The 17,469-nt window shown below is 46.8% G+C and overlaps 1 protein-coding gene across 6 annotated transcripts; it reads right to left on the bottom strand.

The window, feature by feature from the left end:
- Positions 1–3,018: 3,018 nt before the first annotated feature.
- Positions 3,019–17,430, bottom strand: LOC130707600 (ATP-dependent RNA helicase DDX24-like). Of its 6 annotated transcripts, XR_009007504.1 has the most exons (10): positions 17,326–17,430; positions 16,611–16,708; positions 15,275–15,994; positions 9,225–9,791; positions 7,993–8,146; positions 7,218–7,733; positions 5,136–5,211; positions 3,969–3,991; positions 3,485–3,602; positions 3,019–3,090 (listed from the first exon to the last, which is right to left on the bottom strand). XR_009007504.1 is itself a non-coding variant. In XM_057543058.1 (9 exons), exons 3-9 carry the CDS (start codon positions 15,987–15,989, stop codon positions 3,603–3,605), a joined length of 2,055 nt encoding a protein of 684 aa, XP_057399041.1. In that variant the 5' UTR covers positions 15,990–15,994; positions 16,611–16,708; positions 17,326–17,429; the 3' UTR covers positions 3,485–3,602. The 6 variants fall into 6 exon arrangements, 4 of the variants coding, with proteins under 4 accessions (XP_057399041.1, XP_057399040.1, XP_057399039.1 ...); XM_057543058.1 differs by lacking the exon at positions 3,019–3,090 and having other exon boundaries at positions 3,485–3,606; positions 17,326–17,429; XR_009007505.1 differs by lacking the exons at positions 3,019–3,090; positions 3,485–3,602 and adding an exon at positions 6,838–6,957 and having other exon boundaries at positions 3,963–3,991.
- Positions 17,431–17,469: the final 39 nt, after the last annotated feature.

Raw genomic sequence — 17,469 nt, 5'->3', positions numbered from 1 at the left:
AGATGTGGTACATATATACAATAGAATATTACTCAACCATAAACAGGAACGAAATTGGGTCATTTGTAGTGACGTGGATGGATCTACGTCATACAGAGTCTGTCATACAGAGTGAAGTTAAGTCAGAAAGAGAAAAACAAATATCGTATATTAACGCATATATGTGGAACCTCGAAAAACCAGTTTGCAGGGCAGAAATAGAGATACAAGTGTAGAGAACAAGGGGGGGAGAGTGGTGGGGGGGTGTTCTGGTGGGATGAATTGGGAGACTGGGAGTGACATGTATACACTAATATGTATAAAATGGATAACTAAGAAGAACCTGCTGTATAAAAAAAATAAATAAAATAAAATACAAAAATTAAAAAAAAAAAATAGAGAAGTCACCCTGCTCCTTGTGTGTATCCTGCCTTGTGGCTGAAGCCCCTGGCACCACGGGGCAGAGCATGCCTGGACCATGTTGAATTGCTGAGAGCTCTTGGGGCTGGCAGGGACATATGACAGGGGCAGGGACTGGGGTGCTGGGGCAGCTGGGACCAGGAGTTCCAGAGATTTCAGGAGTTGCAGGAGTGAGCTCAGCCAGCTCCCCACAAAGAGGAGCCTTGGTCCCAGGCAAGGGAGAGAAGGTACGAAATCAGGCTCAGACCTGCAGTCATTTCTTGAAGTTTGCAGCTCATGGCTCACCATCACCTCTCTCTCCATCAGTACCCCTGACCTGTCTTGAGGGTTTCCGTTTCAGCACAGATGATATTTCCAACAAACTGGCCTTGAAGTTCTCATGCCTCACTTCCAAAGATCTTGAACTCTCTGCCACACACACCCAAGGTCATACACTAGGCCCATGCTGGCCACTATAGGAACCACTAGCCATGTGTGCTATTTAAATCTTAGTTAATTAAAATGAAATAAAATTTAAAACTCAGGTCCTCAGTCCCACGGCCCACATTTCAGGGACTCGATAGTCGCATGTGGCTAGTGGCTACCATACTGGATCACGCAGAGAGCATGCTTACCACCGCAGAAAGGTGTATTGGACGGTGCTGCCCTAGACCCTGTCACTAACAGAAACTGCCCCCTTTCTATTACCAATGTCCAGCACCCCCCTAGAGACTCCCACCTCCTCCTTGTATAGACTCTGACTCTAATGCAGCCTTCAACCACAATGGGATTTTCAAGCTCTGTCCAGGGACACCTCAGAGATACTGAGGGGTCGGTTCCAGACCACCGCAAGAAAGCGAATATCACGTGAAGTTTTTGGTTTCCACTGCATATAAAAGTTATGTTTATACTATACTCTAGTCTACTAAATGTGCAATAGCCTTTTGTTTAAAAAGACAAGGAGTATACCTTAATTTAAAAATACTTTATTGCTAAAAATGTGAACCAATATCTGCCAATGCTAGGTTGCTACAAACCTTCAACTTGTAAAAAACGCAGTATCTGCAAAGTACGATAAAATGAGGTCTGCCCATATTAGTTTCCTGAGGCTGCTGTAACCAACTACCACAAACTGTGTTGATTCTCTCATGGTCCCTCACAGTTCTGGAGGTCAGAAGTCCAAAATCAAGGTGTAGGCAGGGCCAGGCTCTCTCTGAAAGCTCTAGGGGAGGATCCTTCCTTGCCTCTTTCTAGCATCATTGTCTAGGGGTTGCCAACAATCCTTGGCTTGTGGCTGCATGACTCCAATCTGTCTCTGGCTCCACCACTGCCACCCTAGTCACTATCACCTCTATGGAAAATGTACGGCAGTTCCTGAGAAAATTAAAAATAGAAAACCATATGATCCAGCAATCCCATTTCTGGATATATATCCAAAGAAATGGAAAGCGGGGTCTTGAAGAGATATTTGCACCCCCGTGTTCACAGCAGCATTGATCACAATTGCCAAGAGGCGGAAGCAACCCAAGTGTCCATCAACGGATGAATGGATGATCACCATGTGGTATATACACACAATAGAATATCATTCAGCCTTACACAGCAAGTTCTGACAGACAGGTGAACCTTGGGAACGTTATGCTAAGTACAATAAACTAGTCACAAAAAGACAAACACGGTATGATACCACCTCCGTGGAATTTAGATTAGATTAGTCAAATTTTTAGAGCCAGAAGGAACTGTGGTTGCCAGGACCTGGGGGCAGGAGGACATGGGTAGTTAATGTTTAATGTGTACAGAGTTTCACTTTGGGCAGATGAAGAGAGTTCTGGAGGTTGGCTGCATGGTAATGCGAATATAGTCAACAGTACTGAACTGCATGCTGACAAATGGTTACCTTGGTAAATTTAATGCTGTGTGTATTCTATGGGCCCCGCCCCCCAAAATAAAACAAAAAGCCTGTGTCTTTTGCTGCCCTGGCCCCAGGCTAGCCCCACCCTTACACGTGACACTGCTCTGCGAGGGTGTGTCCTGGGTGGACTTTAACAACCAGGCCCTGGGGCATCACGGGAGGAGGGAAAATGGAGAAATGGTACTCACCCGCCTTGAGTGCTATGGGGCCAAAAGGTCGGGCACGGCCAGTGGACTTAACCGGCAAGGAGCCGTGCCTGAGCCTGAGCCTGCGCCTGCCGGCTGCCCTGGAGCCTGAGCAGCACCTCCGTCCCTCCTAACAGAATATGACCTGGCTCTGGGAAAGCCCTAAGAGGGACCTCATCCTACACTGTGCTTAAAAGCAAACCATTCAAGGCCCAGAGAGGGCAAGTGACTGGTTCTGGGTCACTTAGCAAGTCAGAGGCAGAGCCAAGTCCTGAAGTGTGGCTCCTCTGATTCTAGAGCGTCATTTCTTTCATCTCTCATGTATACTGTGCCCTTTTTCTGACAATGTGAGTGTCAGAGCGATTCTATCAGGAACGTGGGCCTGACACTGACAACTCAGAAGGCTGAATTAAGCAGTGGGGAGTTGGGTGAGGGCCCGTGGATTGATGGTCAGGGATCAGTTACCTGCTTTACGGGAGAAATTGCTGCCTCCATCCTTGGGTGGGTCTCTGGGGTCAGAGCCAGATCCATCTGGCCCCTGCGGTGGCCCCTGTGGTGGCTTGCCAGGAGAACCATCAGAGGCCTGGTTGGATGACTGGGAAGGTTCATCCTCCTCTGGAAAAACAAAAAAAAGAGGTGGGGGAGCTCCCAGCAGGGTGGGCAGCTGAGGGACCAGAGGCCCCACACGGTGCCCTCCACCATCTCCCGAAACTCCCAAGAACTCTGATGTTGGGAGGGGACCTCAATGGCAGCTGTGCTAAGAGGTGACAAAGATGCTTGGAGGTGAACCCAAGGAGAAGACAGAGAGAGGGAGACCCAGCACCAACGCGGAGCTGGCAGGTTCCAGACTTCACAGAGCAGGAGTGTGAGGCCCAGGAGGTTAGAGACCTGATGGGGCACAGTGCACCTGGTGGCAGCTCCAGGCCAGAACCCAGATCCCCTCCGCCCTGGTTCAGGTACCCCAAGCCCTGGGCCACCCCGCCCTCTGGAGCTTCCCTAGGGCACTCACCATCAGAGGGGGATTCCGGCCGGAAGGGGTCAATGGCATCTCCTCCCCCGCTCTCTATGGCTTTAGCTGACATCTTGGAGGCAGTGTGGGAACACTAGGTGCAGAGCCAAGGACACCACTATCTTTCCGAGAAACAGAGTGTGAAAATCAGAAGTGCTCTGCCTGATTTATGATGGACTGGCGGGGGGAGGGCAGGGGCACCTCTCTGTTGCCCCAGACTTGTCCTCTGTCCTACAGGAGCCTGCGGGCACTTCCAGCCTGCCCCCCAAATCTGCACAGACCACAGCTTTTAAAGTTAATAATGACTTTACTTGGCTCCCTGATCTCCAGAATCCTGTTCACGTCTAATAATCCATCTCTGCCCCGCCCACTGCCCACCCAGCCTAAGTCTTAGGGCTTCAGAGTGACCTGGGTTGATACAAGACTGGAGGTTCCCAAAGTCTCCTGGTAAAGGTGGGCTCAAGCCCCTTCCCAGCACACTCACCTCTGGTCACAGTGACAGCAGCCCTGGATGGAAGCAGAGAGGGATACAGTGAGTGGAGTCCTGTTGCTCTCTCCCCTCCCCCACCTCCTACGGCCCTGCCTACCCTGCGAGGTCACTGTCTGGGAAGGAAGAGCAGTGTCAGAAGTTCTGCAGGTAGTGAGGCTGCTGAGGACGCCAGCTGGGTGTTAACGTCCCCTACTGTGACTGTGTTACTGTCAGCTTCCCCTTTCATGGCCCTTAGCATTTGCCTTATGTAGTGAGTTGCCCCTATGTTGGGGGCATAAATATTTACAATTGTTATATCTTCGTCTAGGATTGATCCCTCGGTCATTATGCAGTGAAGAGTCTTTATTTTACTTTATTTATTTATGCGATCCGTCAGCATTAGCTCGTTTAATTCGGTGATTACCCTATGGCGTAGGTAGCGTTATTACTCCCAATTTACAAATGATGACACTGAAACCAGACATACTAAGTCACATGCCAAAAGCTCACCCACTAAGCAGCAGCCAAGAAGCATTCAAACACTGGAAGTGTGGTCCCGGAGCCCATAGGCCTAACCACCACTCTATGCTAATCTTTACCAGGTACATGTGCTGATATTAATGTCAGGATCAACAGCAGCTAACATTTAGGAAGTGCCACCTGGCTTTCTAAACTCCTCACACGTAATAACTTATTTCACCTTAATAAGAACTTAAGAAGTCGATACTGTAATAACTGCCATTTAACAAATGAAAAAATTGAGGCACAAAGACACTAAATAACTTGCTCAAGGGTACACAGCTGGGATTTAAGCCCAGGCAGGACTTAATTACCACACTCTTTTATTTCTCTACAAGCAGGGTAATCATTTTACATGCTAAACTTATGATGCCCATTTCATGGAAGAAACTAAGACTCTAACCTGCCAATACTAAGTAGCCTGCCCAACTCAAAAAGAAAGGGGCTATCAGATATTTGACATCAGACAGTGTCAAGAGGTTTTGGAGAATAACTCTCACCACAGTGTTCCAAAAGTGGCAGCAGCCAGTTGGTCACTAGATGCTCGTGGTATTCTCTGTTGCGTGAGGCCTTGGGACCAACAATTCCTCCTCCCTCAACCCTTGCTTTAAAAATTCCCCACTCAATGTTGGGAGATGCCTACAAATTCCCTGATGTCCCTACCTGGTAATGGATGACATGCTGGACTTTAGGAATATCCAGGCCCCGAGCTGCCACATCTGTTGCCAGGAGAACACAACTGTGGTGGAGAGAGAAAGCTCATTAATAATAACTAACGGCTATCATTTATCAAATTCTTACCACTGAGTACTCTAAACACAACAATCCTTACAAACACTCTACGAGACAATACTATTACATATGTCCCTTTGACAGATAAAGAAGCTGAGGCTCAGAGAGATTAACTTCCCAAGGTATATATATGGCTGTTCAGTTGTGGAGCCAGGATCCAAACCTGGGTTTCACTGGCCGCAATCGACAAGCCACACACTCTGCAATAATAAAGACTACCTCAAGTGCATTAAATGGGGCCATACTCTAGGTCGGTGACCTCATCTCCTATCACCCTCCCACTTAATTCCCTCCAGTCACACAGGCGTCCTTGCTCTCCTCGCTCTTCCTCAAACATGCCAAACCTGCTCTTGCCTCCCAGCCTGTGCACTTAGTGCACCTTAGGCCATAAAGGTCTTCCTCAGATATTCACATTTCCTTACTTTCTTCTACTCTCTGCTCAAATCTCACCTTATGAGAAAAGCCTCCCAGACCACACACCCACAGTCTGCACAACTCCCTATACAACTTTACTTCTTAGCACTTAGCACCACTTGACGAACTGCATACTTACTTCTCAGTTTATTACCTCCCTCCCCTGGGATGTAAACTCCATGACAGCAGGGACTTTGTACTACTCACTATTCTATTACCAGCCCCTAGAACAGTGCCAGGTTCACAGCAAGCACTCAGTAATATGTACTGGGTGATGTTTCTTAATGTATGTGTAGTTTGAGGGGAGTCAAAAGCACCTGACGTATGTCTTAAAAACTTAAGATTTTAGGCCCTTCAGGGTCCCCACTTCCTGTATCTCTGAGATAGGGCTGTGGAATATGATGCAAACTAAAGTTTGTAAAATATTAAACCACCGCTCTAAGTCAAGGTCAGCAAACTTTTTCTGTCAAGGGCCAGAGGGTAAACTATTTTTGGCTTTGTGGGTGACGTCTGTTGAAACTACTCAACTCTGCCATTATAGCACAAAAACAGCTATAGACGATACATAAATAGGCCTCGCTGTGTTCCGATAAAACTTTACTTATAAAAACAGGCAACAAGCCAGATCTGGCCCATGGGCTATCGTTTGCCAACTCCTGATCCAATGAACCACTAACTCTACTTACTAACATTCAGAGGGAAGTGAACCACTTGTTCTTGAAACTCATCTGTAACCGGTAACCTGACAAAACAATGTGGGCAGAAGCCAATTTAAAGCCCAGCTTCCCAGGCCCTCATTTTGACAATCTGCCCCGTGCTGCCTGCCTGACCATCACTCTGGCCCAAGAGCAGATGGACACGACAGCGTGAGCTCCGCAGTCTGACAGGCTGGTCTGAGGCCCAGCTCTACCACTTCCAAGCTGAGAAACCTTGGGCAAGCTTAAGTGCTTTTCTAAACCTTACTTTTTTTAATCTATAAAATAAGAATAATGACAAGTGGTAAGTATTAAAGCTAACATTTAGCAAGCTCATACCATGTGCCAAGCACTGTTCCGAACACTTCAAATGCATAAGTTCACTTACTCCTCAGAACAACCCTCTGCCATAACTTCTATTATTATACTGATTATGAGAAAACTGAAACACAAAGTAATCTGACCAGCTAGAAGTGACACAGCCAGGATTTGATCTCAAGCAGTCCGCTTCCAGTCTGTGCTCTTAACCATGACTCTATTCTTCTTCTCAAGGATGTTCCAAGTGAATGAATGTAATAATGTATCTAAAATGCAAGCACAATACTTAATCTGTTATTAAGTGTTCAATAATAATAGGTATTATTGTCACCATTACTCATTATTAAAGAAGTTTCTGTTGGGCATTCCCAGCAACCAAATGTACTAGATGAGAGTAAGCCTGCCTCACGCTGTGCAAAAAAAAAAAGGCTACCTTCTACCGATAAGGCTCCCACGAGAGAAGGTAGCTTCCCACCATCCTGGTGACCTAGACCCAATGGCTAATCTGTGCGCAGGCCTGACTTACTCCTCCAGATGGGCAAACTGCTCCAGGTTTCTGAGCCTCTGCTTCTGGTGCATGCAGGCATGTAGGGTCAGTGGCATGATATCCAGGACTTTGAGGAGCCCAGAGAGGCGTTTGATGCAGGAGATACTGTTGGCAAACACTAAGGTGCGGCCTGCATACTGCATCAGGAAGTAGTACAGATATAAGTCTTTCTCATCAGTCTCACAATGGATCTTGGTCTTTGTAAGTGTCTCTACCGTGGCCTCCTTTCTTGTAAGGTCGATGACCTTGGGCTTGCCCCTCATGCCAATCTTCTGCATGAGGAGGTCAAGTTTGGCAGTTTTGTCAATTTTCTTAGCGTGCTTCTTGTGAAGGATTCGAGCAGGAGCTTGATGTACCAGGGTCAGCGTGGCCGAAAAAACAAGTGTCTGTCTCTTTGGGTTGTACTGGGAATCACTGAGCATCTCTAGCAGCTTTGAGAGCTCAGCAAAGTGGCCTTTCTCAACCATGCGGTCAGCCTCATCGACCACCAGGCACCTACGGATCCAGACAGACCCACATCACCTGGTTAGCAGCAGGTAAGAGGAGTCATCCACAGCATACTCTACCACCCCACCACCCCCAGGGCCCTCAACCAATCTCCCTCACACATGCTCGGTTTTCTAAAGGCCCAAGTCTGGCTAGTACCACACCATGGCACTTTGTAACAGGGAGAAGGCACTGCACACTGTACCATGTCACCTCAGGTCCGCTTCAGAACAGGGGGTGGGGGCAAGGGGGAGGTACTGTTTCTCACCTGAGCTGCCGAAGGTTGCTCAAATGAGGGTGCTTTTCTTTAACTAGCTCCCACAGCCGGCCTGGAGTGGCAATCACAATCTCAGGCTGACGGTTCAGCATCCTCTGCTGTTTCTGTGTGGACATTCCACCAACCAAAATAGCAGTTTTAATGCCTATGGTACACAAAACAAAAGGGACACTGTTATTCAGACTAATTGCTCAGTTCTTCCAACGCCGACACAGGCGCCCCCAGATTAGTAAAGGCTGCCAGTCACCAGCACAGCTCCCCTCTCCAGGGGGGTGCTAAGAGCTGGCTTGCCCTGTTGATGCCATTGCTAGAGGGCTTACCAGGTCTTCTATGATCTAGGCCCTGACTATTTCCCCAACCTCATTTTTTTCTACTCTTTCCCCTCCAACCACACCAGTAGGGCTGGATTTGAACCCAGGCATGGTGACATCCAAAGCTCTGGAAAAAATGAGCAGTGGTGCACCACAGTGCTGGGAAAGATGTAACTTGTAGCTGTGACACACCTCCCCTAGGAGTTCCTTCCTGTCCATGCCCCTCAATTAAAATTAAACTGAATCTCCTCTGATGGCTAGTGTTCTCTTCTCCTCTCTAGTGGAGGACTTCGTAAGGTAGCCAGTATGGAAGGAACACAAAGGATCATGCAAGCAAAGTGTTTAGTAAAGTGCCTTGTAATACACAGTCAGAGCTTGATAAGTAACTGCTCCTTTTACTACAAAATTGAAACCCCGACTCTGCAGCCTTTCCCAAAGAATTCCCTGAAAAAGTTAAGTTCTAATGCCCTAAGGCAGGAGTCAGCAAACTTTTCCAACAGTAAACATTTTGGGCCCTGTGGGCTAAATGGTCTCTGTACAATTACTACCTCTATTCCACTCTGCATTGGTGATGCAAAAGTGACCATAGACATATGTAAATAAGTGGGTGTGGCAGCACTTTATTTACAAAAAAAAAAAAAAGAAACCCAAACAGTGGTTTGCCAAACACTGCCCCAAGTATCTACTGTATCCAGTAAGTTAACCAATTTCCTATGCAGCTAGAATAGCATTAGCTATGTGTTATCCTTGGGAGAATAAAGAATGTGTCACTCAAACAGTTTTCTGTCGGGCTTAATTCTCTGGCAGAAGAGAAAGGTTCCCTCTAGAGGGCGGGCACAGCTGATTCACCTCTGCCACCCCAGCTACTGGAATCCTTTCAGGCAACATTTATTAAACGGAATTAAACCTCACCTGTAAACTTGGCCACAGCATCAATGTGTTGTTTGACTTGAACGGCTAGCTCTCGAGTGGGAGTCAGAACCAGTCCAAGCAAAGGACGCCTTGGATGTGCAATTCTGCCACCCAATTCTTGTTTGAACTTTCTAGTCTGCTCTTCATCAAGCTTGTCCTCCTTGTTTTCATCCTGTTTGGGAATGGGCGTCTCCCTGATCAGGGAAGAAGGTCCTTCACCGGCATCATCATCATCATCATCATCATCATCATCATCATCATCACAGGAGGGCAGCACCTGGTTTGAGACTGTAGCTCCAATCTTGGCTCTTGCCTGGCTGCGTGGTGCTCTAGCCTTCGCTCCAGCCTCACTGGGCAGTGCTTCACCCTCAATTCCAATCTCAGCAGGCAAAGCTCCAGACTCAGTTCCAGCCCTGCCTGGTGATCCTGTCTCAACTCCAGCCTCATTACTGGTCTTCCCAAGTGGTGCTCCTGTGTTTCTTAGAGCTGGGATAGGCTTCTTCTTCACCTGCCACTGCAGCACCGCATGAATCATTGGAATGGCAAAGGCAAGAGTTTTCCCACTTCCTTAGAAGAACAACAAAAAACAAACAAAAAACAAACAAAAACAGTGTCAATCAACAGATGTACACACTTTTGCCTGAGGTTCTATCCTTTACACGGAATGAGGGACCCTGACATAGCCAAGTGCCACCCTGACCAATCCAAAGCTCCTTCTACCCTACACAGGTACGGTACCCCTACAGCTCTGCAACCAGAGGGCACCTGTAATTAGGAGTCTGAGGAAAAGTCTGACAGACTGGCATTGCGGGCTGAGGTCACCAATAAACTACAGACAAATGTCCAAACAATGAAACCCTATAGAGATGGGCAAGTTGTGTATGTGTGTGTGTGTGTGTGTTTGTTGCTCTTGTGAAGGAACACAAAATTGAAGGGTAAGGAATGAAAATCTATATAATACTTTCCCAAAACCTTTCCCTGGTGGGGAAGGAGGGAGTAAAAGAAAATTTTCTTAGTTTTCGAGAAAACTTTAAAACTTCTGTCTATGCTTGAACATTTTCAAACTAGCCTTTGAACGTATATGGAGCCCAAGTATTCACACCATCTGTGTGGACAAAAACAAATAAACAAAACAAAACACTTCAAGCTGAGAATTTAAAGTGGTTCCAAAATTAAAATGCCTCAAGCAGAAGCAAATAAGTGATCAAGCAATGATGCCCACTATAGCACTTCAATTCCAACTGTACTGGAGTTTTAGCCGGTGCAACACATAAGACAAAAATAAACAAAAGGCAGCCAGACTGGATGAATAGTCATCTTTGAAGAAAATCCTATATAATCTTGAAGAAACCAGTTGATGGTACCAAGTTGCAGGATACAAGATCAATATACAAAAATGCAGATTTCTATTTATTAGCATCAGAAATAGGAAATCTTAAATTACCATTTACAAAAGCATTGAAAATATGAAATACTTAAGGATAAATCTAATAGATGTGCATACACTGAAAACTACAAAGCGCAGCTAAGAAAAACTGAAGACCTAAAAAAATGGAGAGCTATACCACATTCATGGACTGGAAGATTCTATATTGTCCAGATGTCATGTCCTCAGTTGGCTCTATAACCAATGCAATCCCAATCCGAATACCAGCTGACTTTTTTGTAGAAATTGAAAAACTGACTTTAAAATTCACCTTGAAACGCCAAGGGCCTAGAATAGCCAAAATAACTTTTAAAAAGACAAAACTGGAGGACTTATACTACCTGATTTTAAGACTTATTCTAAAGCTACTGTATCCAACATAGTGACGTATTGGGAAAACAGTAAAGATAGACAAATAGATCAATGGCAAAGAAAAGACTCCAGAAATAGACCCACACCTATACGGTCACTGATTTTCAAAAAAGATGCAAAGGCAATTCAGTGGAGAAAGAGTAGTTTTTCAACAAACGGTGCTGGAATAATTAGATAGCCACATGCAAAACAAAACCAAACCTTTGATCTGTATTTCTCCCCATAAAAGTTAACACAGGAAGGATCAGACTGAAACACAGAACCTAAAACTAGTAACACTTCTACAAGAAAATATAGGAGAAAATCTTTGTGATCTTGTGTTAGGCAAAGGATTCTTAGGTAAGCACATCTGTAAAAGAAAAAGTGATCATTTAAACTTCATCAAAATAAATAACTCCTGGGCTTCCCTGGTGGCGCAGTGGTTGAGAATCTGCCTGCCAATGCCGGGGACACGGGTTCGGGCCCTGGTCTGGGAAGATCCTACAGGCCGCGGAGCAACTAGGCCCGTGAGCCACAATTACTGAGCCTGCGCGTCTGGAGCCTGAGCTCCGCAACAAGAGAGGCCGCGATAGTGAGAGGCCCGCACAATGCGATGAAGAGTGGCCCCCACTTGCCGCAACTAGAGAAAGCCCTGGCACAGAAACGAAGACCCAACACAGCCATAAATAAATAAATAAATAAAAATTAAAAAAATAAATAACTCCTGCTCTTCGAAAGACACTGTAAGGAGAATGAAGAAAGAAGCCACAGACTGGGAGAAAACAATGCACATCACATATCTGATAAAGGAGGTGTATCTAGAATATATTATGAATTCAATAATAGGAAAACCACAACCCGGTTAAAACATGGGCAAAAGAACTAAACAGACACCACCAAAGAAGATAACATGGATACAATTAGGCACTGGAAAAGACACCGCTCAAGGAGTCACTAGGGAAATACCAATGAAAGCCACAAGGAAATATCACTAAAATTTTTAAAGTCTAAATCAAATTAAAGACTGACCACACCAAGTACTGGCAAGGACATGGACCAATCTGAACTCTCATAACCTGGTGATTATGTAAAATGGTACAATCACTTTGGAAAACTCCTAAAAAGTTACATTTACCATAAGACCTAGCCATTCCACACCTAGGTATTTACCCAACAGGAATCAAAGCATATATCCATACAAAGACTGATACATCAATATTTATGATAGTTTTACTTGTAAATGCCCACAACTAGGAAGAACAGAACTATATCCATCAACAGATAAACAAACTGCACTCTATCCATACAGTGGAATACTACTCATCAATAAAAAGAAACGAACCATTGGTATTTGCAGTAACATGGCTTTGAATCTCAAAGTATGCTGAGTTTAAAGAGCAGACACTCTCCCTCCCCAAAATACATATTGTATGATTCCATTTTAAAATTCTGGAAAATGCAAACTAATTGATAGCGATAGAAAGACTATCAGAGGTTACCTGGGGATGAACAAGGAGGGGAGCCTAGGTAGGGAAGGAGGGATTATTAAGGGGCCCAAACATCTTTTGGGGGTGATGGATATATTCATTATCTGCATTGGCAGCAGTTTGCCCACAGCCCCAAAAGTCTTGGAGACTTGGACCTGTGGATTCACAGCATTCCATAGAAATAGCCTGATAGGAGCTGTGGTATAAATCCAAATGTCAATCTCTAGCCACAGTGGCTCACATCTCTCCTCTGCCTTCCGGAAACAGACTTCCAGGCCTCTCTGCACATACCAAAGTAGTGTAGCCGAATGCTTAACAGAGCATAGACCTAGTCTAGAACTATTCAAGCACTACCACTTTTCAGTGGGGCAGTTTTAGGGACACTGTCTACCCTCTGTGAGGCCGAGTTTCCTCTTCACTAAGATGGGAATAATAACGGAACCTACCTCAGGGTGGTTTTGAGAAACTGAGTTCATGCATGTAACACAGGACGTGACGTATTTTAAATGTTAAATAAATGTTCTAAGCTATTACTGTTACCTCCATCCCCCTTTCCTGGGGTTTCCTCCCTCTTCCATCTTTATGATTCTTATACAGGACCTCACCTCAAGTTTCCTGACCACTCTTCCAGAAATCCAAGGCACAGAGTGTCTAGATCAGGGGTCCCCAACCCCCAGGCCACGGACCCGAAGCGGTCTGTGGCCTGTTAGGAACCAGGCCGCACAGCAGGAGGTGAGCGGCCGGCGAGTTAGCGAAGCTTCATCTGTATTTACAGCCGCTCCCCATTGCTCAAATTACTCCCTGAGCTCAGCCTCCCGTCAACATTATGGTGAACTGTATGATTATTTCATTACATATTACAATGTAACTAACAGTAATAGAAATAAAGTGCACAATAAATGTAATGCACTTGAATCATCCTGAAACCACCACCCACCCCCTTCCGTGGAAAAACTGTCTTCCACAAAACCGGTCCCTGGTGCCAAAAAGGTTGGGGACCGCTGGTCTACATGGTCTAGCTCTGAAATGCAGCAGGACCCTATGGTCCTCACCCCCCATGTCCTCTGCCTGCCTTTGTCTGTGGAAAAACTTCAGCCAAAGAATAAGTTTAATCAGAGAAGTGAGAAAATGCAGAAGCAAAGGAAAGCAGTCCAACAAGACCAAATCATAATAGTTTAGTCAATAAGCATAGCTAAGGACCTTTAGTTCCTTCTCGAGGGCTACAGATAATATTCTGAGCCATATTCTGTGAGCTGTCTTGTAGATACCCTCTGTGTATCTACAGATAAAACGCCCACCAGGTGGAAAAAGTTAACTACATGATGACCAGACTGTAGCCATGACATAACCTGCCATTCCGAGAACTGGCCTCAAGAAAATGGAAACAAACCGACCCTGGAACTGAAGATTAACTGTACTTAAAACAATGAAGACGATGCTGGTCAGACCACCAATGACCAATTTCAAGATGACTGTCAACAGCTGACTCTGCTGTTTCTGCATGCGGCCCCCTCCCCTCCATCTATAACAGCTCTTGTCCACTGGTTGGGGGGGGGGGTCGGCCTTCAGACAGGAGCACCCCCCACCCCACCCCCCACCGCCCCCGTTGCCAGCATCCAAAATAAAGCAAACTTTCCTTTCCACCAAGCTGGTCTCTTTATTGGCTTTTGAGCGGCGAGCAGCTGGACCCACTTTTGGTTACAGTTCTATGCCATACAATATAATAGCCACTAGCCACATACAGCTGTCAAGCACTTAAAATGTGGTTACTCTAAACTGAGATGGGCGGCAAGTTGAAAATACACATCAGAGTCTGAAAACAGTATAAAAATAAGAATGTAAAATATCTCAAAAATTTTACATTCATTGCGTACTGAAATATGCTATGCAATTGGTTAAATATATTGCTAAAATTAATTTTCACTTTCTAAAAACCTTTTTTAATATGGCTCCTAGGAAATTTTAACTTACATATGTGGCTCACGTTACATATATATATTTCTATTGGTTATTGCTGGTCAAGTTAGACTAATAGTTCCAGGCTTGTATTGCTCTTTCCCCCATCAGTAGTTGAGTCTCCCCAGGGTGAGTCAACCTGTCCTGGCTTCACAAAGTCTTAGGTGGCCCAAGGAATGAGGGATCTTCAAACAATGCCTAGTCCCAACAGTCACCTCCTGCCCAAATCTGCCTACCAAATCCACCCAATGGTCATCACAAACTCAAATCCTTCCAATGCCAATAAACCCACCAACTCCCAACGCAGCCCTTTTTATCTCTGGACAACTCTTGCGAATGAGACACTTCTTCCTCATACTAATGAAGATCTACCTCTCCAGAGGGCTGATCTTAGCCCTACTTTACCTCTGAGCCATTCAGAAAAGGCTCAAGACCTGGAAAAAAACTACCATTTACAGATCACTTACAATGCACTGTGTAAATTTTAGTTTACTATTGCTCTTTGTTACTAGTTTACTATTGTGTAAATGTATAAATTTAGTAGGCACTTACATTTAACCCACATAGCAAAAGAAGTAGGTACTGCAGTTGTCTATCTCCATTTTATAATAGGGTCTACAGGGCGCAAAGAAATAAAGTGACCTGCCTAGGGCACCAATCAGGAAGTGGCCTCTTTCAACCCAGAGCTAGCCGACCTCTGAAAACCTTCACTCAACAGTGCTTTTGTGGTCGTGCCCCCAACATTCCCGTCTCCCAGCCAACCAGCCTGTTAGCAGCCACAAGCTCAATCCAGAAGCAATCTTGCGCTGGCCAGATAAGGATGCCCTTACCTGTCTCAGCAGCCCCAAGGATGTCCAGTTTGTCACGAATGGCAGGTGCCAAGGTCAGAGCTTGGACTGGTGTGGGCGCAGAGAAGCCTAGGAAGCTGAGCCCTCGGAGAACTGGCTTGGGTACAAACAGATCCTTCCAAGCTGATACGTCTGCCTTGTGATCACGCATTTCAGGCATCCACGTCTTTGCTCTTTTGGGCACCTTTGGAGTAGTACCCTGGGGAGGCTCTGATTTTTTTTTCCCTTTCTTGTTCTTCTTTTTTGGAACCATCTGGGCCGGGCTTTCTGATGCCATCTCCCCTACCTCTGGATCAGGACAAACTGTGCCATCTCCCTGGGGCCCTGGCTCAGTATCTTTGCCCTCAAACACTTTCTGGGCACTGCTTCCTTCAGTTTCCACAGCTCTACTCTTCTTCAACTTCATCTTCTTCTTTGAGGAGGTAGACTCTCCTTCCTCCTCTCCTTCTGAAACAGCTTGTGACTTTCTCTTCTTGGGCTCCTCCTTTGAGAAGAGACTGGAGGAACCCTCCCCAGAGGAGACCAACTGATAATCCGTCAGTTCCTCAAAGCACACCAAGTCATCCATCTGTCCGTTTGCAAACATATTTGGGTCAATCTTCACCTGCTTCCATTTTCCCACAACTCTGATGCCCTTCCTCTGAATTCTGCCATAGTTTGGTGGCTCTGGCCTCGATTTTTTCTCTTTCAGCTTCATGGTTGCTGAAAAGGAGAGAAATGTTCCATTAGATTGGCAACTGAGAAGCACAGGGTTCTGAGGCAACAGATAGTTTCTAAGCAGCCTACAGAGTATCACGCCCTGCAAAGAAGTGAAGACACAAAGATGGCTCTAACGCTGATGCTGCCAGCTAGAGAAGATCAAAGAAGGAAAGAAATGTACCCGCAGAGTGGGCAGCTTGGCCTGCAACAGAGGGGACACAGGAGGTGTGGCAAAGAAATATGAGCGAGATCTGGTTTGGATTCCAGATCCAATGCCAACCGCTCGTGTGCCCTTGGCAGCTCCTGCTTAATCCTCTCTGAACCTCGGCGTTCTCATATTTTTAAAAGGGGGGAGGGGTTTACTAGCTAGGTCACAAAATGTTCTCTGCAATAAATAACATTCTGTAAAGCGTGGTGGGTGAAGCCTGCCACTCCCAAGCCATTTTGAAGGCTGAATAAGAACCTGAGGGGGTCGCTGGAGGGTGGGTGAGGGGGACAGCTTTATTAAGAGTGCACAGAGCCTTCTTCCTTCTCAAGCCTTGCCCCAAGAGGGCAGATGCCTTTGCCACCACTCTGGCCTTTGCCAAATGGCTTAAAACCCAACCAGCTTTTTCATTACCTTTTAAGTGATTTAAAAACAAGTGACCTATGAACAAGTCATCAGACTGGAACTCGAGCCACGTTCTCCCCTTTCAGAAAGGCCGAGAAAAATAGATCCTGTGGAAAGACAAAGGGAAACCTTGGTTCAAATCTGGACGCGTCACTGGCCAGCTCTGGGTCTGGGGTGCACGTATTAATCACTGTGAGGCTCAGTTCCTCGTCTGGAAAATGGGGATGATGAGGGTCTGTTTATCCTTGGACCGTCACGCGAAGACAAAAAGGTGACGCACGTCCAGAACCGCTCAGCATGGCGCCCCACCGGCAAAGCAACCCAGAGCGCAACGAAGGCTCACCCCCAGCACGGGCTACGCCGCGATCACAAGCAACCCGGATCAACGATGGGGGGGAAGGGAGGAGGCACATGGGGGCGAGGACGCGGACTGCGACACAGAGAGCAAGCGGGGGTGGGGGTGGGGGGGGGTCGCTCCTCCTGGCGCCCGGCCAGGAGCCCGGCGCTGGCGCCTCGCGTCAGGCACGAACCGGCTCACGAAGCAGAGAAACCGAGGGGCCCCCGGCGCAGGGTCGACCAGGCCGCTTGACGAGGCCGGCGGCCGCCCTCTCTGGTCCCGAGAACCCAACGGCCTGGAGAGCCCCGCGCTGGGAGGCCGCCTCCAGCTCCTCTCGGGTGCCGGCTCCGGCCCCGGCCCCGCTACGGCTCCGGCCTCGGTACTCACCGTAGAGGGACGCCGACCAACCACCTCAGACACTGCTGCACCAGCCCTCCTCAGCCGCGTCCACCGCAGTTCCGGGGAGGGGCTTGCGCTCACGCACGCCTTTCCGTTGGGAAGGAAGTCCCGCCCCCATTCTAGACCCCGCCC

The sequence above is a fragment of the Balaenoptera acutorostrata genome, chromosome 3 (genome assembly GCF_949987535.1).
Source record: "Balaenoptera acutorostrata chromosome 3, mBalAcu1.1, whole genome shotgun sequence".
NCBI lineage: Eukaryota > Metazoa > Chordata > Mammalia > Artiodactyla > Balaenopteridae > Balaenoptera > Balaenoptera acutorostrata.
Note: the sequence above shows the minus strand (reverse complement) of the source record. Positions and strands in the feature narration are given on the sequence as shown.